A 21,443-nucleotide genomic window follows, 5' to 3' on the forward strand; every position below is an offset into this window, starting at 1 on the left:
TATTGGTATGACGTTTCACTGCGCTTTGAAACGGTGTAGAACTGCAGGTGGACCTGAAGTCACGGAATTGAGCACTTACAACTATACTTGTTAGACTGTTGACAAGGTGAGTTTTAATTTTCAATGTTGTAAGTGACGTGTACTTACATAAGTACTAAACAAAAGCTATAAGAGCTATATACGTGCAGAAACAAAGAACCATTATACTGATAGCCGATGTCAGTAAGCCTTTGTCAGAAGAACACAATGAAATATAAAAAAAACTGAATTGTTTTCGCAGGTAAATCGCAGGTAAATCAATGCACATAGAACCATACGTAAAAATGAAAATGTTTTGTTTGATACTAAAATGTCTTCCATGAGTATTTTTAAAATAGTGTCCCACAGGTCATCTTTAGTCTAGCACGGATACTGATAAGTTGAAGTATCCAAAATTGATCGTCATCTCTCACATACGTTTACTGAACAGCCATTTACTCTATAGCAAATCATCATTTGCTAGAAACCTGGCCTAGCCAATTCAAAGGTCTACACTGTTATGACACTGTGGTCCTGAAACGTGATTTTTTTATCACTGAAAACCTTGCATGCAGCATAGATCTTCAATTCCTTTTGGACAACCATTATGCACCAACAACATGTCCACTGGCAGCTCAGAGAAGGGAGAAATTACTTCACTAATTGTACTATAATGGGGGGGCAGACTGTGCAAAGCTAGAACTGGAATTGTGTTAACACCCCAACTCTTCTGAACAACTCATGAAATCCTTAATTGCCCAGATGTCAGGATCTCGATTTAATGCCTCATCTGAAGCAGAGCATCTCCTACAGGACTGAGTCACTCATGAACAGAATGAAAATTCTGGTCTAGAGTGCCACTAACAGCTGCCACCTTGTTTTCCTTGAAGGTCTCAAGTCCCCAGTGCTGACCAAGACCAGTTAAGCTTTCTAAGACCTTAGAAAGACCTTCTGTCTTGCTTAGCTTCTGAGACCTGATGAACTTGGGTGTTAAACTGTTTATACTGTATATGCTGATAATGCTGCTGTCAGGTACTGTAGGTGTAGAATCGTGTTTTAGAGACTACATCTGAATTACCACTTTCTCAAATGAATAAGTGATGTATAATATAGTAAAAAACAATGTTTGTGTACTTAATAAATTAATACAGTTTGTGGGTGGAGGGTGCTTCAACCAGAAGCAGTGTTGTAGTCAAGATGTAACAGGATTTTAATGTAAATCTAATTGTGTTCAGCAGTAAAATGGATGATGATTAAGAATTTGTTATTCTTGTTTTTAACATATTTTGGATTTTTCCCCCCAAAATAAGTGTCATTTGTGTTGTTCTATGGTTCTTTATTTCTATGGACTTGTTTATAACTGAACAAAAAAAAACACATTTAGGAATGTCATCAAAATTAACATTATTTTTTGGGAATAACATAAAGAGTTTTTGTTTTGCTCTGTAAGTTATTTCTACAAGGCCATTGTCAACAGTTTCATCTTTGTTTGAAATACACATCTTAACAAGGCTAGTTTTTCTCAGTTGGAACAGTTTTGTAGTGTCGTTTATTTTGTATATATAACATGTTTAAAACAGCAGTTCTGCATTTTCTGGGAAGATGCTTTATTGTGAATATATGATGTTAGTGGAAAAGTGAGACATTATTATATAAGAAAATTTGAGTGTGGTTGTTTAAAATATGTTTTTGCTAGGATTTTCTAAAGTAATGCTTGGGTTACCTTTTAATTAATTGGTAGCCATGTATATTATCATTTTTCTTATTGATAGTTTATTTAAAATAATTACATTGGCATCAATGTTCCTAATCAGCTTAGAGGCGTATGCCATTATACTGCAAAGCTTCTTTCCCCATCAGGGCTGGAATGCAATGGCTTTCAGATCTGCCGATTAAAATTGTATAGTCACCAAATCAGATTAGTTCCTAGCCACCTGACTAGGTAGGCCTAAAGTCACATGACCAGGTTCCCTGCTGAAGCCATGCTGGGCGCAGAAACAAGGTACTTTGCTACTTGAGATGCTCATAAGCACTACACAGCATGAGCCCATATAATGATTGCAAAGAAGATGACTTCATTTTTATTCAGCTTTTCTCATGCAACAATAGGATGAGCCTGAGACTGTAGTGCTTTGTAGCTGACAACAGGCAGCTTGAGGGCATGTCTAATTGAGGGAATTGAGGATATGTTAGGTTAAACAGGCAGATTTTAAATGACAGGATGCAGCACATTCTTCCATTAAGTCATGATTCATGATTTTAAATGAATAAAATAAATATTTATCCTTAAATGGTACAAAAGAGTAATTAAGATAAGCATACTTAGATTGAGTGTTGATTTCAGATGCTTGAGGATCTACTATACTTACAGGATCCCAGGTAAAGATGATTACATGAATTGAATATACAAAATTTGATGTTCTATGTTATTTTCACATGTTTACAATGACAAAGCTCTATTGATGGTGGCTCTTTCTGTATTGGAACATATTTATATTTAGATCATGTGAAAAAAAAAGAACCAAGATCAGATTGATAAGTAAATTCCTCTTGCTGCTATAAATGTTAGTGTTTAGGTGATTGAAATGGAAAAATAAAAATAATGGGCAATGTTGATCACTGAGTTAACATGCTAATTGAGTACTTTAAATTACACTTTTCAACAGAAATCAGAAGTTATTCTGTTTTTTAATAAGGAGCAAACATTTGAAAATCAGTGGAATTAAATCAAAAAGAAGAATGTTAAATAGAAGTGTAACATGTTTTTAAAGAGAGCTGAGCTTTGAAATCTGTTTGGTAGTATATGTTCTTAGCGTTCTTATCTGGAAACATTCTCATGTTATGATAACATTACGTTCAACACCATAGAAAATGAAGACAATTTCATTTCTCATGACTTACAATACATGATACCCATCATAACATGGAAAAAAAACTTGCAAAATCAATAGCTTCTTTTCGAAAGCCTGAAAAGGAAACAATCCACTTATTTAAATATTTCTACAGTAATAGCTGTTACATTGGTTGTTTTGTGAAAAATACAAAATCAAACATCACATCAAAATACCATATTTAGTTTTAAAATGTTACTGGGCAACAAGATTAGTTATTTAATAATAAAATCCAAATTCTCAGTTCATTCCTTTTATGAGTGTATAATGCGATAATGTTATGTCAGTTTTATTGGTTGATATCAGATTGTACTATATAATACTGATAGTCATAACATGTCAAACACTTTCCTGAATAGGTTGTAGATTGTTTGGGTTTCCCTTGAATATTTCTATACAAGAGTATAACAGCAGGCTAGGGGGAAATGAGATCGTCATCAGCATAGTTGCAATTTATTTAGTTAACATTAAAGAGAAAGTTATAGTTTAAAATACGGGGAGACCTTAAAAAAGCATCTTTGTAATTTACTTAAGTTAAATCTCCTTGAAGCTAACTAAAGGATTTTTGGATTTAATGTATGACTAAGTGCGTTTCATTCATGTGCAAAGTAAATAATAAAATCTGTTATTGATATTTCTGCTTTAAAGGTTTAATTCATTGTGTGCTTTGTTCTTGGATATTTTATGAAAGACCTGTAGGTATCTACCAGAAGTACACAAGATGTACTGCAGTGTATCCAATGTACCCTGCAGGTCTAATGTATTCTCTACTAATCTTTCTGTATATGTTGGTAATTTTAGAAACCAGCTGTGTAAAACTACACAAACAGCTTTACAAAAACCATATACATTTATAAAGTTTCAATACGCCTTTCTGTAGTCCTCTGTCTTGGTACAGTACCTCTGTTGGCAGGGTCAAAATGTCCAGTCTCTTTCTGTGAGTGGTTGTAAAGTCTAAACATGGTCAGAATCTCTTCAGATTGCAGTGGAGGCAGCCCATGGTTTGATTCATGCTGAGTATGATTCCTGTTTTTTATAAACTAGGTATCAAACCTAATTTGAGGGGTTTAATTATAATTATGCTGATAGTTTAGCGAATTCCACAGGGGCTATAAACACTTTCATCCCATGGAATGTAAAGCGACCAGTATAAAAGGAATAATCAGTATCTTATTTGCCTTCTGCCTTCTACCTTCTGCTGTGAAAAAATTAGAGATCATAAGGAAATTCCCCCCACTACACTGATGATCCTTTATTTCAAGCTCCCATCTGGGATTTCTGTGTCTAACATATTTAATGTTTTTTTCTCCATGTAATCTACTTAGCTACACAGCGCCCTAGACTTCTCATTCCATGCCATTCTAATTTCTTATTTTAACGATGAGGTTCTTTTGAAATCTACCATTTTCGTTTTATCTACTTTTGTGGCCAGATAAGCGTTGCGTATTTAATACTGATTTATATCATGGATTCAAACATCTAGGGATTGACTAGGACTCCAATAATAATCAGTTGAAGACTTATCTCCATTCCAATCTTTCTGCTTTTTATAAAGGCTGCTTTCGTTTATGCAGCGAACGAACGTTTGGATGGGTAAATACTTTATGTCTGCACCCAGTATATACAGTATACTACAAGTGTAAAAATATGTTGACATTTTGTGTGTGGTTTTTAAGTTGTCACTGCATATCATGTTTGAATATTTTTATATTGCTCCTAATGTGTAGAGTTGAGAACATTGTATATTAACTATCAAAGCTGAATAAATTTGAGAACAATACATGCAAATGTTATTTTGATTTGTTTAGTTTGCTCTTGGAATGTATAGGCATTTGTAATGGAAGAGATTTAAAAATTCTTAAATGCAGAGAGAAATTAAGGTACAGACTTAATGAATTAATCTTTTTTTTCAGTGTGAGTGAAATCAGTTTCTTCTGTCTTCCCTTGTTTTGTATCAGTCTGAAATTGTTTTGGAGCATTGCGTTTTGTTCACCCTCTCCTGCCTAGTGTACTTCAGAGTTGTTTCTTAACGAGCCATACTGTTCTCTTCACTCACGCAGCTTTGGTGATGGTGGATATTGTGCATATTGATCCATCAGGAAGGGGAGTGTTAGATTTGCTTCCCACACTCTATTGTGGATCACAGAGCTGTCAAATAAACATATCAGTCTACAGTGTAGCCTATCTGAGAGAGAAGAAGTTGATGCAGAAAAAGTGGACTGTGGTGATGATGTCAATACAGAGCAGTGTGAAAGACTGAATTCCATCTACATACTGTAGATGGCAATGCAGAAGAAAGTGCTCCATGAGGCATTGTTAATGAAGATTTTGCATGCTTAATTTCAGTATCCGGAAACAATGTTCTTAAGAAAGATACCTTGAAATATGTCTTACTTAATTTTGGTTACCCTTTTTATTTAGTCAGGGTTTCGTTTACAGTTTATAAAAGGATTAAGCAACATATTTGGCGTTTAAGGCAAAAATGTTGCAACGTAGAATTTAGATGTTTGTGTATATGCAAAATAAAAACAAACATTTTTACCTGGGTCAATGTTTATTTCCATTTTATAAAATATTTGCTTAGTGAATACTAAAAATATATAAATAATCCTTATACCTCCTCAAGAAAAGGAAAAAACATTTAATGTCAATGATCTGAATGAACTTCTTATTTTAGTACTTTACTACATTTTTTTTTGTCTGTTTATCTGAGACCAGGGATTTGAGAATGAATTGCCTTTCACTACACAGATCACAGATGGTTAAGCAAGATTTCTACATTAATTTCTTTGTTTTTATTATGTACACAGTCATTTGTAATCCAGGATTAAGGAGGACAAGGTGTTAATTTCATGCTATAATATAATGTGCATTTCAATTAAAGACTGCCCCTGCAACCGAGCCAGAGAATTAAAGAGAAGATGGCATTTGTTCTAACTGCATAAAGGCTGTCAGTAATAGAGATCTAATCTGAGATTTCTGCGACTGGGAATGGCCAGCTAATTTATACGAATCCGTTTTATTTCTAGCAGAAAGAGCAAGCTCTTTTCCTTCTGTGTTGCATATTACGAAGTTCAGACTGTCTATAGAAAACCAGGCGGCTGCATATGGATTGTCCCTTGATATCATTCACTTGCCGTGTAATCTTATTATGCAAAGTTCTAATCTTCACCTACAATGAATGCCCAAGGGTCGGAATATAGTCATATCAAGGTTCTGGGGTCATGTTTTGTGATCCCTACCCTATTCTTCTAAGCAGATCTGGGATTTAAGGGCAGTCCCAAGAGGCTGTCAGAGATAGACGGAGAAACCTGCTGCATGTTTGGAAGACAAGATCAACATGAGGTCCTTGCTAGGATTAAACTTGATTTGTAGCTGTAGGATTTTCTAACAGATGTATTATTGGACGGGGAATAAGGGGCCACCGGCACAGCGAAATTGGATCAAGATTGGCATTCTCGGTGAGTCTGCTGGCTGCTAAAACAGCAGCTGCCTGCAGATTTGACTTCTTTCAGGTGAAGCGACTTCCAGTCATTTGGAAAGAGATGGGATGAAAAGGAACCTCGGCGATAATTTTGATGTCTGTGAGATTTAGTACCAGTGTAATGGGATTATCGGTAACACCTTCGCTGCAGAAAAAGCCACCTGGCGCTATAACTGGCAGCGACTGAGAACTAATCCTTTCCCATCTCTGGGATGTCATTCATAAAGCTCAAAGTGATTTCCGCACTGCTTGCCATGATTAATGCTATCAGCAGAAATGATGTGAAGAAAGTGCAGAATTCATTATGAAATGACTGACAAACAACTGGTTGCGAAGCATTGCCTCCTATTCATTTTCCATGAGGACAAAGTTACTGTGCTTCTTTTAAAAGGAAGATTAAGTTAAGAGTTAAAACTTTTTTTGCTCCTGTGGGACTTAAAATAATAAACATAAATGTTGTCCATTTTTTCTAATAATACCGTACTTGGGTTTTCTCTCATTATATTTTAAAACTAGGAGGAGTTTCTTTAGATGTCTCACCGTTACAAAGGAGTCTTATGCCATAAAATAAATATAATTCCTGGTCCAGAAGGAAAAGAGTATCTAGCTATACTCAATAAGGCAGAAACAAATCCAGATTTGCTAATCTTATGTTTGCAGTATGAATTAGACCTATGACTGCAAAAATCATAAGAATTCGCTTAGTGTATCATAAATCATAAGAATTAGTAAGTGATTTTTTCACAAGCATTGCTTTCCAAAATTAAACCTTAATGTTATAATTTCAATAATGAAAGAAAATGGCTTTAGTAATGAAATGCTCCAACCCCAGCTGTAGTTTATTTAGATCCAGTCTATTCCATCATGCAGTGAGTCCTGCAAAAAGTGATCTTTGTAAATGAATTGATTACCCAAGAGGAGGCACTGCTTTGCTGAACTCGGGACCTAAAGATGGCATGTATTGATAAGTCAAACACCTGGCAGGTGTTGTTGAAACAATCAGCTTTGGGTCAGATGGTTCACATTCAATTGTGTTACAAATCTCTAAATTACACTAATGTTCACAGTGCTGGAGACCTTTGCAGTGACTGTTTTCTTTGCTTCCTTTAATGTGTGTAATACAGTACTTCCTTTTGGCTTTTGAGCTAATCTGATTCAACTTGAAATAAAAAGACGGAAGTTGTTCTTGACATAATGCTGTCTATAAGTGCCAGATCTTTCAGCTTCACCTGCATAATTGTTATCCCAAAGAATAATGTCCTTATTTTTTGGTCAGATAAATCCAATGTACCAGTTTGTGTTGATGTACTGCATCTTAAAAGGTTATTTGGCTTTAAAGTACCAGTGAACCAAAGCCATGGTTAAAGCCAAGCATGTTATTGTGAATTTGTTTTTTGTTTATAAAGTGGAAAGTTTAATTTGTGTGAAATGTACAGCAGTTCACATTATACACTTTCCCAGCAAAAGGCTCTGTCAGTACATTCAAAGAAATTTTCTTAGTTTTCCAGTACTATACTGGAATAATTGCGGGAAAGGTAAGCATGAAGAAAACACAGAAATGACCCAAAGCTTATGCAGCAGTGGCCATTAAATACAAAACATGTTATTTTTAGCTGCAGGTCTTGACATGTTCCGGAGAGCAGTGGGGAAGGCACTGGGTTTTGTTGGATACACTATTCAGTATGGCTGCATTGCTCACTGTGCATTTGAGTACATCGGAGAGCTTGTTGCGGTACGTCCCCCTTCCCAACCCTTTTTCTTGTGCTCATTTCCAGCATTTATGTGAAAACTAGTGCAAATAACATAAGGGCATTGTACAGGGCATTGAAGATACCACTTGATTATGTAATGGCTGTTCCTCACCCTAAAATAAACAGCTGGTGGTGTCATTGTATCAATCAGCAATCTATTTCCACCCTCTGCAGCAGAAAGGTAGAATTCTGCACTGATTTGTGGGAGGGTCTTGTGTCTTGGTTATTGTGAACCTGCAGTATGAAAACTTGTCTTCAGAATGTACAAAACCTAAGCGAGCATCTGTAAGTGTTGAAACTTCAATTGGAATAAAGGACCAATTGAAGTTTTGATAATTTCTGTTAAAAATGATCTAAATAGAAAAATCTGTTCAATTACTTTCTTAAAATTCTTCAAGTATTAAGACGGTTATTAATATGTCTTATGTTTGTGTGGATTTTATTAGATGTTATTCTTTTCCACCACAGTGTTCTGGACCTTCTATGGAGCCCACTATCCAAGATTATGATGTAGTGTTTTCAGAAAGGTTAAGCCGTCATTTCTACAGAATTGAAAAGTAAGTTGAGTCGCTGTAGGTGCTGTAGTATTTCTGTAAATCTGTTTATTATTTTTGTTAGTGACCAGTGCATGTCTTATATTCTGGGATTCTCTATGGCCATAGTGTATTTTTCCCTCTTATTTATAGAAACCCCAAAAGCCACGGTTTTTATTTCTTTTCAGAGAAACTGTTTGAATACATATTTGAATTTTACCTCCTTTAGAAAATTCCCATGTGCTATTGTAATTTTAAATGTTATGAATATAAGATGGCCCTTTAATAACAAAGTAACCACATGTACTGTATATGATGTTTTTCAGTTTACACTTTGTATTTTAGTAATTGTAAAGGACTTTGTACTTCTTTGTCAAAGATTTTGTCATTTGAATAAATTGTGTATCTTAGCTGTCCTTTCTTTAGCACATTAGTAGAGCAAATAGGAAAAAAAGTCTTTACTGAAGACTGCAAGCTTCATTCCACTCTGCTTAAAATTATCAATGTTTGAATTTTCCTCAGGGGAGATATTGTAATTTCAAAAAGTCCATTTGATCCAAAGATGAATATTTGTAAAAGAGTAATTGGATTAGAAGGAGACAAAGTCTGCACTAGCGGCCCATCTGATGTCTTTAAGACCCACACTTATGTGAGTATTGAACTGATAAAACAGAATGGAAAAATTAAATATTTAGAATCTCATCTTTCACTTAATTTTTGCTATGAGCTGGTTTTGTTTGTCCCTGTACAGTATGTGTTCATAATTTCCTTTTTTGAAATAATCTTCAAAATCAGTTTTTAAAATGAGAATCTTATAAGAGGACACTAGGGTGGAACAATGTGAAGTGGAAAAGGGTAAGTATATATTTTGTTTCTGTTTGAGTTATGTCATATCAGAATGGTTAAATCTAATCTTTGTACCTACAGTACAAAAACATCTATTGTTGCCACAGATTTAGCAGTAAGTGGTGTAAAAGTAAACTGCTAATCATGTGTTCTCTTAGAATGTGTCTACAGGTACCACAGTTGCAGCATTATACAGAATTTCATCTTTGATAATGTATTATTTTTAAAAAAAACTTTTGTTCCCAAACATGATGCATTTAAATGTAATTTATAAAAATAATTTGGTTTAGTTTTGGATTTGAGTGCGCAATATGTTTTCAGATGCTTTATCTTCTGGTAATTTTAATCTCCTCGCTTCAGAGAATTATCAGATTAATACAAAGTCTGTATCAAAAAGCCCTGATACACTAAGCCTCTCCCTTACTTAAACAGAAACAGTACCTGATAATGTCACTTAATACCTCTTAGGTGTGTAAATAAGGAATTGGCTTCCTGTCAGTCACAGTGATTAAAGCTTCAGCTCCATATCTATTTCTCAGCAACGGTTTCTCTACAATCAGTCTCAGGACACCGCTAATGCCACAGCAAGCAGAGAGAAAATTTGTTTATTCATGTGCTAAAATAGAGTTCGTTTGCAGGGGTTACTTTACCTTTTCATTCGGAACCTCTCTGGCAAATGTAATAAGTGTTGCACAGACACATGCTTGGACACACACAGTTACTTGCAACAAAGGCGCAGTATTTACAGAAAAGGCTTGTAGGCCCCACAATCCAAGCTGCTGTACTTCCTTCCAGTAGTTATCTGGAAGTCAGTGTTTACAGAGGACCAAGCTAAACAGCCTTTTGTTTTATCAGGCCTTCATTGAAATGACAGTTTGATTTTAAATGTAATTTGTTTAAAAATAAACAAATAACAAAATCTGGATATACTATATGGTGTCAATTTGGTTTTGATTTTTGTTGCAACAATACTTAAGTGAAAATGAAAGAGCTGTATGAAACATCAATTGTGTGTTTTTAATGAAAATGCTAATAAAATTTTAAAAGATTTGCTAGGCAAAGTGAAACCCTGTAGTTTTTCAGTTCTGACTTCATGTTTTGCGTTATACAATATCGTTAATTGATTTGAAAAAATCCCAAATTTGACAAAAACGATGCTAGGATGCTAAGGGAAACAATTGATTCAGCATTTTAAAGTTATCTCCTGAAAACATGTCTAAAGCTGTTTGTCACAACAAAGTAACCTTATCTACAACATGGTTACAAGGCCCCGAGGCTTCAATGTGCTCAAGGGTATCACGATTAGGCAACAGGAAAGCAGAGAAATTTGCTTTGGTCTGGTAATTCAATAATTGTCTTTTGTATGACCTGTAAAATGAGTTACTAGATGGAAAGGAAGGGAAGACCATCTTGTAGATCAGATTTATAGGGATGGCCTGGACATGTAACACAATGTTTTCTGCTACCTCAGATCAACGTTAAAATGCATATATCCTTTCTGAATATGGAATTTGAATTCTACATGTGTGAATACAGTATCTCACCGTGTAGGTTTTTTCCCCTCAATATTTTAACTTTTAAATTTTAAAATTTGATACAATTTGAGCTTTTCGTTTTCTATTCATCAGATTATTATGGTAGTGAACATACTGAATGTTTATATTGATAAAATATTCAGTTTATATTAATATATTTCTATCTGAATTTTTAATTGCAAAGTTATGTTAAATTCAGAAGTAGATTCTAAAATCTGAAGGTAAATAGTATTGACTGTGAAATGTCTTCAATATAGTAAACACTTCCCTAACATTCACACCCTTTCATTTTCAGTCAAACAAGGCCTTTTTTGACAAGTACTGATGTAATGGTGGGTACTAATTTCATAATCAGAACACACAAACTTATCCTACTTGTAGTCCTGTTAAAGCAGCTCCAACAGACATAGTGTTTGAAATGTTTCCGTCAGATACACTCAAAACGCATTTAGGATCAGAATAAACCATCAGCTTTCAAAATTCAGATGATGTGGTCTTCATTAAATTCTGTTTTACTAAAAACAAAGGTCATCATAATTTATTCTGTCTTTCATAAACTTCGCGCTAGCCTTTCATCACCTTCTATTTTAATCAAGAAAGGTAACACCTGTGGTTTATTCTAAAGCCCACCTTTTGTTATCCGAACACCCGCAGGCTATGAGGCAATTACATTTGTGGCCATGTACCAAACTAGTAAGCCATTTCAAAGACCTGGGTGAGGATATGAAATAGGGAGGGGGGGCTTTCTTCTTTTGTCCAGCACTGAGATTAAGTTTTGTCAGAGTTCAAGGCGAAGAAAAAAAAAAAGTAGTTGAATAGAGAAAGAGCTGCTTTTTTTCTTCCATCGAGCATGGGTTTCTCTTTCAGAGACTTGAGATACCTGTGAACTTGCAAGGAGGTCGGCATATTTTAACTTGAACTGTTCGCTGTGTCAGATTAGCTGTCTTATCAGGTTTCAGACCCCATTGAAATATGATCTATAGTATTAATCCTTTTCAGTTGTTGTGCAATGGCTAAAAAATAAGCAAAAAATTACACAATGTGTAACTATACTTTTCTCCATTGAAAAAGATATCCCCATACTTTATTAGGGTAGCTAAACTGTTCCTCTTTTTAAAAATATTTTATTAATGTAAAAAAAAAAATCAGGTTAATAAATGCATATATACGATTATTTTAAGTACATTTATGAACTTATTTTATGTTTGACACAGCTGTAAGTAGATTCAGTTTATTGACTGCTGTAGAGTGGGAGGTTTTTTTAAATGTTTGTGGAAATTGGTTGACACAGTGTAATGGATTCTCTATTCCACTCCGTTCTAACTAATTAAAGATCACTGTGCCAGTCACTGCTGGCATCTGGGACCCACTAAGAAGTACAGAACAGTATGACCATATCCTCCCACAATAATTCTGGTCTTGGTCAAAAGGGTTGGTCGACAACCTGAGCGAACCGATAGCCCTCCAGTGAAATAACCCACTACAAACGCAGGACAAGTTTTTCTGAATCAGTAATTGTTTCTCATACCCACCCAATTTGGAATTAACATTTATTAGCATGGATTTATCACAACCCTTGTCCACACATGCCATGCTGCCTGTAAAACACTTGTCATTTGAGACGGTGTGAGCACCAGTAGAGTTAGCGCTGATTGGAGCAGCCGAACGTCTCTGGCTTCATGTGAGTCCACATGCTTTTGCCAGCTCCCAGCAGAATTCACTGCTGTACATTATTGTGCAATAATACTATATTGCTTGATTAACAAAACTCCATTTCCACTGAGATGTCTGTATTATTTGTCTTCTCAAGATAAGGACTTTTAATAATAATAATTTCCTAATGAAACTTTAACTGTTAACAAACATTGCTTCAAATCCAGAGCATGACAAGGTGTTGCATTTTATGAAAGCACAGTTTATGAATGACTTTTGTGCTTGTTTTTGTTTATTAGGTAAATATTTACAAAAGCAAAAGAGGGTTCTTTTTTAGGTAAACACTTTTTCAAAATAAAAATACATTTTCTAGTATCAATGAAAGATACAGTAAAATGTTATTGTAAGAATCCATTTTCATTAATGTTTACATTTGTCACTGCCCACAAAAATTAATATATAATGAACACCATATTCAGAAGGTGCTTTTGGTGACCCTTGACCTCTACTTATATTTCATCCCTGAAGTATGACACCACATTGCAAGTAGTATTTTGCAGAGATGAAGCCTTTTCAGCGTCATCTTCATCTTCATCTTCTTTGTGTGGCTAAAGGACCAGGCTGTTAAAAGCTAAGAAACACAAAAACAGACTCCTTCTGGGTTGTGATGGCCATTATTACAATATAATGTGTTGTAGATCCTGCATGCACGTATAGCGGACCAAGGACTTAATTAGAGCTTTGACAAGTCTACTTTCAGAAAGTGATGAGATTATTTGTAATTGATGTCACAGTCAATTATGGTTCGGTCTGTTGCGGGCCTACTGGCAGGTCTAGCCTTGGTGCAGACCCCAGGACGTTGATGAGAGCGTGGTTGCCCTGTTCGTGCTGTTTCTGTTGCAAGAGGGCAGATTTTAGTGAACAGCCTAATGACCCTGTTTGAAGTCTAATAAATCCATGACCCTGTCCCATTGGTCTAACCTCTTGTATCTTCATATGCAAAGAAAAGTTGTCATTAACTGTGGTCTTTTGGACCAAAGTGTGGAGACGCCACACGTGACTCAATTATCGGAGATCCTCTTGTTCTTGGGAAAGCCATGAAGAATTTACATGCAAACAAAGTTAACAAGAGCTACAAGGTTAGAAAGCCATTTTTAGAATGCAACCGGAGAAAAAAACATTTTTTTCCTTCCATATACATATAGGTTCCAAAAGGGCATGTGTGGCTAGAGGGAGACAACCACAGGAATTCCACAGACTCGAGAAGCTATGGGCCAGTTCCTTATGCCCTGATACGAGGGCGGGTTTGCCTAAAGGTATTGCAATATCATCTGCTCATACAGATTTTGTTTTTTTTAATTAAAGCAAACTGCATCCAAAGCCTGTCTGGTTGTAATGACAGTCAATTAAACCTTTTATTACAATTCATATTCTAATTAATTTTGTATGTCATCAATTAATTAATGAGCCTGAAGTGGGCATATATTAATATTTGTTTCTCTTTCTTTCTAGTTATGGCCCCCTCATAACTTTGGCACCCTAAAAGAAAGTCCAAATGGGAGGATTATCTGAAGTGACTGATTCAAATGTTACATCCACAACTGTACATGATGGCATTTCTAAAAGCATTAGCACTGTACATAGAAGCATTTTAATAAATATTTTTAACTAATTGTGTTTTCTAAATCTTAATTGCAACCAATATGTAATTACACCACATTACAGAGTGGTAAAAAAATCCATATAATTTCTAAAAATCTTTGTTTTATTAAATCTTTCAAATTTATAATAACTGAACATTTTTCATCAGTCAGTTATCAAAATTCCTTGACCTCTATACTTAGGGAACAGGTATCGCAACAGATCACTGACACTTTTTCTTCAGCCTCTTCTTTCGACATCATGTATTCTCCTCCACAGCGGCATCCATACAGATAGGCTTGCTCATCTAAAAGTAAATACAGTGCCTTGCGAAAGTATTCGGCCCCCTTGAACTTTTCAACCTTTTGCCACATTTCAGGCTTCAAACATAAAGATATAAATTTTTTATTTTATGTGAAGAATCACCAACAAGTGGGACACAATTGTGAAGTGGAACGAAATCTATTGGATTTTTGAAACTTTTTTAACTAATAAAAAAATGAAAAGTGGGGCGTGCAAAATTATTCGGCCCCCTTGCGTTAATACTTTGTAGAGCCACCTTTTGCTGCGATTACAGCTGCAAGTCGCTTGGGGTATGTCTCTATCAGTTTTGCACATCGAGAGACTGAAATTCTTGCCCATTCTTCCTTGCAAAACAGCTCGAGCTCAGTGAGGTTGGATGGAGAGCGTTTGTGAACAGCAGTTTTCAGCTCTTTCCACAGATTCTCGATTGGATTCAGGTCTGGACTTTGACTTGGCCATTCAAACACCTGGATACGTTTATTTGTGAACCATTCCTTTGTAGATTTTGCTGTATGTTTGGGATCATTGTCTTGTTGGAAGATAAATCTCCGTCCCAGTTTCAGGTCTTTTGCAGACTCCAACAGGTTTTCATCCAGAATGGTCCTGTATTTGGCTGCATCCATCTTCCCCTCAATTTTAACCATCTTCCCTGTCCCTGCTGAAGAAAAGCAGGCCCAAACCATGATGCTGCCACCACCATGTTTGACAGTGGGGATGGTGTGTTGAGGGTGATGAGCTGTGTTGCTTTTACGCCAAACATATCGTTTTGCATTGTGGCCAAAAAGTTCGATTTTGGTTTCATCTGACCAGAGCACCTTCTTCCACATGTTTGGGGTGTCTCCCAGGTAGCTTGTGGCAAACTTTAGACGAGACTTTTTATGGATATCTTTGAGAAATGGCTTTCTTCTTGCCACTCTTCCATAAAGGCCAGATTTGTGCAGTGTAAGACTGATTGTTGTCCTATGGACAGACTCTCCCACCTCAGCTGTAGTTCTCTGCAGTTCATCCAGAGTGATCATGGGCCTCTTGGCTGCATCTCTGATCAGTCTTCTCCTTGTCTGAGCTGAAAGTTTAGAGGGACGGCCAGGTCTTGGTAGATTTGCAGTGGTCTGATACTCCTTCCATTTCAAGATGATCGCTTGCACAGTGCTCCTTGGGATGTTTGAAGCTTGGGAAATCTTTTTGTATCCAAATCCGGCTTTAAACTTCTCCACAACAGTATTAAGGACCTGCCTGGTGTGTTCCTTGGTCTTCATGATGCTCTCTGCGCTTTCAACAGAACCTTGAGACTATCACAGAGCAGGTGCATTTATACAGAGACTTGATTACACACAGGTGGATTCTATTTATCACCATCAGTCATTTAGGACAACATTGGATCATTCAGAGATCCTCGCTGAACTTCTGGAGTGAGTTTGCTGCACTGAAAGTAAAGGGGCCGAATAATTTTGCACGCCCCACTTTTCATTTTTTTATTAGTTAAAAAAGTTTCAAAAATCCAATAGATTTCGTTCCACTTCACAATTGTGTCCCACTTGTTGGTGATTCTTCACATAAAATAAAAAATTTATATCTTTATGTTTGAAGCCTGAAATGTGGCAAAAGGTTGAAAAGTTCAAGGGGGCCGAATACTTTCGCAAGGCACTGTACATTGTCAGTGAGTTTAAGGGGATAAAACTGACCAATGAAAGATGGATTTATCAATAGAGAAAACTGCCCCTTTTACCAATGAACTGATCTGTACTGTTGGGAAATATGTCTGTTCACAACAAGGTGATACATGTGATGTTATACTTGCCATCCTGCCACGTCATATCTTCAAGACGCACATGAGCATCAATGGGCCATCCCTGCTTCAGTTCAGCAGCTGTAAATGAGAAGAAACAACTGCACAATGAAATGCTTCAATGCATTGCTTATTGATATAGGTGCGAAGGTTTCCTTTGTATCTCCTGTGTGATATTGAAAGCCAGAGATGTTGCCGATCTTCTCATTCGGCCTCTTCTAAGATACATTATCTGCGTTTTTACCTTCTCAATTCTTTAAACACATCTTTACCCTGTGATGTGCTGCAGTATTAAGCATCTTCATGTACTGTGTTTTTTGAAGCTGGCTTGACCCCGTCCAGCTCCTGTGGGTTTGTATTATTTCTATCCCACCCCTTTGTGTCCGTGCAAACTACTTTCGTGCTTAAACCAGCACACATTCAAATAATATAAAAGATTTTCTTGGGGAATGAATTTCAAACAGAGACCCTCCTGCCAGAAGCTATCTCTCTAAATTTAAAATATAGACTGACATTTATGCAAGAGGCATAAATAATTTAGATACATTTGTATTTCTCTTGCATCTGGGAATTTTCATCTGTAATAAGCCTTTATATAGGCATTGTGAATCATACTTTTTTTTAAATGAAAAGGGTAAAACTTTGTAACAGCAATTTTACTAGTGGTTGTACAGTACTCTCTTAAGGACAGCCTTTATATACATAACTTTACATAACTGCTTTATGGCCACATTTTCTGTTACTTGATTGTAAAGTGATTTTAATACCTCGGCAAAGGGTATTACATTTATGCTAATTGTTAGATAAGTGTGAACCGGTTAGTACTGCTGTGGCCTCCTGTGGGATAAGGGTGCTGAAAGTTCCATTTCCTGCCAATAACGGTGATATATAGTATGATATAATTAGAGGTCTGTGAGGTATACATATAATTAAAACATTCAAGCATTTTCAAGACAGTAACACATTTCAGCACCTGCTGGGGGAAAGAAAGCTTATTAAGCAGCTCCATGCAAATAAAAAGGATGATTGCTCTCACAAAATAATTGAAGAAAAAGTTACTCATTTCAAGTTTACCTTGTCTTTGCCTCTTCTGGTAAAGCAAAGCTTTTAAATTCTTTAATATTTAATAATAATCCTCCACCTCAATTGAAAATGTTATTTCCATTTATCTGTGCAATATTTATATAAACCTCTCAGTAAACCAGCTACTGCACCTGAAGTTTTCAAAAATTACTCCACTATTTTATTTATAAAAGCAATGAACACGCAAAACAGTTAATTTAGAAACCTATAACACTGTTTTAAAGACTTGTACACCAGGATTCACAGAATGCTCCAACGATAGTACCAATTTACAGTATTAAGGGCAGCAAGGTTATTGACTCTCTAAATTAAGATCTCACTTCCGTTAGTCTTTTCACCATCTGCAGAAGGTATCAGGTTTCTTTCAGTCATTTCCAGTTTGAGGAAATATGCTTACTGAACATAGTCACAGTGTACTGCCAACACCACCAGCTTCTCATGTGGTAGCAGCAATACCTTAATTAAGGGAAAACTAAAATCACACACTCTGTATGTTATATAACTATTTCTCAAATATTGCACTAAAATCAAAATGGAAGATAATGTCATTAACTGTGCATGATTGTATTATTTCCCATCCTGCACTGAATTTTTTTCTAAATACACATATTATTCTACAAATGTAGGGCAATTAAAATGTTTTGACATTTGTTTTTATATTACTGACTAATTTCATACAGTAAAACTATAAATCACGTGGCTGGGATTTCTTTTTAGAAACAGCATCTGTTTTATATAATATTTAAGGTCTAAATATTATATAATCTAATCTTTAAAAATGAGAATTAATTAGTTGGTTTCTTATCCATTTTATTTAAGCCTTAAACTTTGCTTCTCGCTTTGAATAATAATTAAGAATGAAGAAAGTCATACAAGTGGTCTATGAATGTACAGAACACACTGCTCTTTCAGGGCACTATAAACATTATAGTCCACTGGATAACTGCAAGATCAGCCACATATAATCTTGTGTGTACTTCAGCGTAGTGTGGCTTAATCTCATGGTTTGTGGTACAGCAAATAACTACAGCATATACACTGTATATGTACAGTATATGAGTATATGAAGTCAGTATGCTGATCACTGAGTCATCAAGACATGCACAAGGGGGCACAAGAAGAAAAGATTCTACCTTCAAGGTCCACCTAGAGGAAGCTACAACAAACATCTGTAAGTCGTAATTCATTAACAGCATATCATGTCCACACTTTGGCTGCAGGGGGTAGGTCTCTTCAATCTTTGTGACATTATGCATTTTAACTGTAGACTTGCCCAAGTACTGCAGCACAATAACAAAGGGCAAATTTTACTGTACAGTATATAAAGTGGGCTGTAGCTACACAGGACTCTCATGGAAGAACATATAATAAATTACTGTTATCCATTCCAATGCACTATTTTACCTACAATATTGTTTTTTAAGGTACCAGACAAAGTCACAAAAATAGCTTTGGTTCCCCATTTCTAATATATGAACCCTATTTATGATGTGATTGAGCATCATAAGCAACAGTGTATAAATATATTGATACAGATACTTAAGAAATCAAGATAGTGTATTCCACCCTAGACAAAGAATTTGCAAAGGCAAAGCCAAAAGTAATTTGTGAAACTTTTTAGCACAATCACCAGCTACCACTTGTCAAGTGCTCTATAATGAAGATATCCAAGATGAACTCTGCCCAAAGCACAGAGGTTTTTGAGCAGTACCAAATGAAAATTATCTTTGAAAAATGGTGTAAAATTGAAAGGACGACAATTCCTGAAAATGCTTCTTCTCGGTACAGTAGCCATGTGCAGTCTTTGTCACATCTGAATCCACCAGGAGTCCTGGGTGGCTACCTGAAGAAGTGCGCACACATGTCAGTGGATTAAAGTACAAAGTCAGATCAAAGATGCCTCAGCTTGCTGTGGGGGGCGTGTTTGATCTGTCACAGGAACCCCGGCTGCTGATGGGAGCAAATTATTGCTCTGAAGAAGAGTGCTAAGCAAAGGGCTGCTTGGGGGAGCCGCTGACAGCACATGGTTCCAGCAGGCCCCACTTGTAAGCTCCCAGGGGACACGGCTGCGACAGGGGAAGGGTCGTCATGACAATCTGCTGTTTCATGTCTATTAACCCCATCTCTGCTGCTGCTCTCCAGACCATCTTTTTACAGGGGCTCCTTAAGGTTTTGGCCTTCTCACTCTATTTGACTAGCTTTAGAGATAAGGAAACTTCATGGACAATTCAGGGAAAAGGAAATTCATGATTGTATCTTTAATTACAGGTGAGGTATCCTAGCAAAGCACTGTAAGTAAACCTTGACACCTAAATATAAAAAACTAAGATGGAGTGTTGCAGCAATACACAAAAGGAAGAACAGGTAGATGTAGTCTGACAATAAAAACCGCACATAGTTACACAAATTCAGTCATGAAACGATTTATTTACATTTAAATGCAAGTTCAGAAAGTTATTGGCAAGGTTTAGGTGCATGTCTTTAAAGAACTTAATTTCCTTTTGTACCCCCTAAAATATAGAATAAAAGCATCACAGTTTATTATGTGTAAATGTTGCATTCTTTTTCTAAGTAAACAATATGAAATAACACTGAGACCCAGCAGCTAAACAATGAGCAAAGGAAAAAATTCCAGATCTAAAAATGTGAAATTTAACACTTCGTTCCATTTCAATCAGCCTTAAATAAAACCATTTGTGACAAAACTGCAATTAGCACTTAACAGGTTCTGCTTTTTAACATTCATTTCTTTAATTGGTTTTGAGAGTGGCCTGTGCAGGCTCTCTGCTTCATGAAAGTGGGACTGTAAGGTAGTTTTAAATGAAATATTCACTGTCTATTCCCTGGAGTCTTAAAAAAAAATACAGAGAGAACTAGTGAAGAGTGAAAGTGTCAACAAATTAGACAAGCCAGTCTTTAGAAATAATGAGAAAAATCATCAGACATCGCCGGGCATTTTATAGACACCTAAATTGCAGATATACATCTGAAAACAAACCATTAACCCCTCCACCTGCCTCTTCCAATCCTCAACAAGTCACTCAAAGTGACCAGTTCCCAGAAGAGGCAAACTATTCGATTTCACAACAAACCTCCAGTCACAGCTTCTTCTTTATCAGACTTTTCAAAAAAGAAAACAGATGTAATTCATTGTCATAGCTTTACCTTGCTGATAACTTAAAGAAAATATAAATGTTTTATTGTTTTAATCAGAAAATTATTTTAGCTCCACTTGGTTGGCAAGAGGACATCCAGGACCCAGATCTGCAGAAAATAAGTCACTGAAAAATTATTTTGTTCAGATATGTATTGAAGGGGATCTTTTTGTTCCTTTTTGCTTTTCTGTATTCCTTTTATTTCAGGAATACAGAATCCCAGTCTTAACATCTTAACCAATGAAAAACAGAAAAAGGCCTATATTTTTTAAAAGAGCTTTTAAATCTATTATATGTGATTGACCATATGTGCACGTATTTAAATGCCAGTTTAGAATGAACCAGTAACCAAAAGGGGCTAGGTTCCTGATGACAGCAAGCCATTTGGAGGTTACATTCATGTTCCTTTGCAAACATCTGCTTAAAAGGTGTTAGGAATCTTAAAGAGCAATCCACCCAAACTCCAAGAGCTGTTTCAACAATGGTTCGGTCTGACAATGCGAGATGGAGGGATTTTGTGACTCTATTGTCCCGTCTGTCAGGTCAGAGGACACAGCGAATGACTGATCAGTACGGTTTACGGGTCTGCAATTGAAGCAGCTTAAAAGCAAGAACTACTAAGATTCTTTAGGCCGCAGAATAACATTAAACAACTATTAGCAGCTCAGCTCAATAAAGCTTTACAAGGGGTCTTGCCAGGTCATTCACAGCAACAGAAAAAAAAAACGCTTTCACAGCCCCATTAAGGCGACATACTAAGACAC

General features: G+C 36.0%; 2 protein-coding genes across 3 annotated transcripts in view; one reads left to right on the plus strand and one right to left on the minus strand.

The window, feature by feature from the left end:
- immp1l (inner mitochondrial membrane peptidase subunit 1) lies at positions 1-14,380 on the plus strand. The gene is made up of 6 exons (XM_088934920.1): positions 1-106; positions 8,007-8,125; positions 8,613-8,701; positions 9,200-9,326; positions 13,917-14,027; positions 14,224-14,380. Exons 2-6 carry the CDS (start codon positions 8,021-8,023, stop codon positions 14,281-14,283), a joined length of 492 nt encoding a protein of 163 aa, XP_088791046.1. The 5' UTR covers positions 1-106; positions 8,007-8,020; the 3' UTR covers positions 14,284-14,380.
- Positions 12,986-21,443, minus strand: part of dnajc24 (DnaJ heat shock protein family (Hsp40) member C24) — a 23,941-nt gene continuing 15,483 nt past the window's right edge. For both annotated transcript variants that reach the window (XM_088934921.1, XM_088934922.1), the window contains exons 4-5: positions 16,454-16,522; positions 12,986-14,659 (exon numbers count right to left, since the gene is read on the minus strand). In XM_088934921.1, the coding sequence (XP_088791047.1) occupies positions 14,529-14,659; positions 16,454-16,522 (200 nt within the window). In that variant the 3' untranslated portion in view covers positions 12,986-14,528. The remainder of the gene's footprint in view (positions 14,660-16,453; positions 16,523-21,443) is intronic.

The sequence above is a fragment of the Atractosteus spatula genome, chromosome 16, assembly GCF_055471065.1.
Source record: "Atractosteus spatula isolate fAtrSpa1 chromosome 16, fAtrSpa1.hap1, whole genome shotgun sequence".
NCBI lineage: Eukaryota > Metazoa > Chordata > Actinopteri > Semionotiformes > Lepisosteidae > Atractosteus > Atractosteus spatula.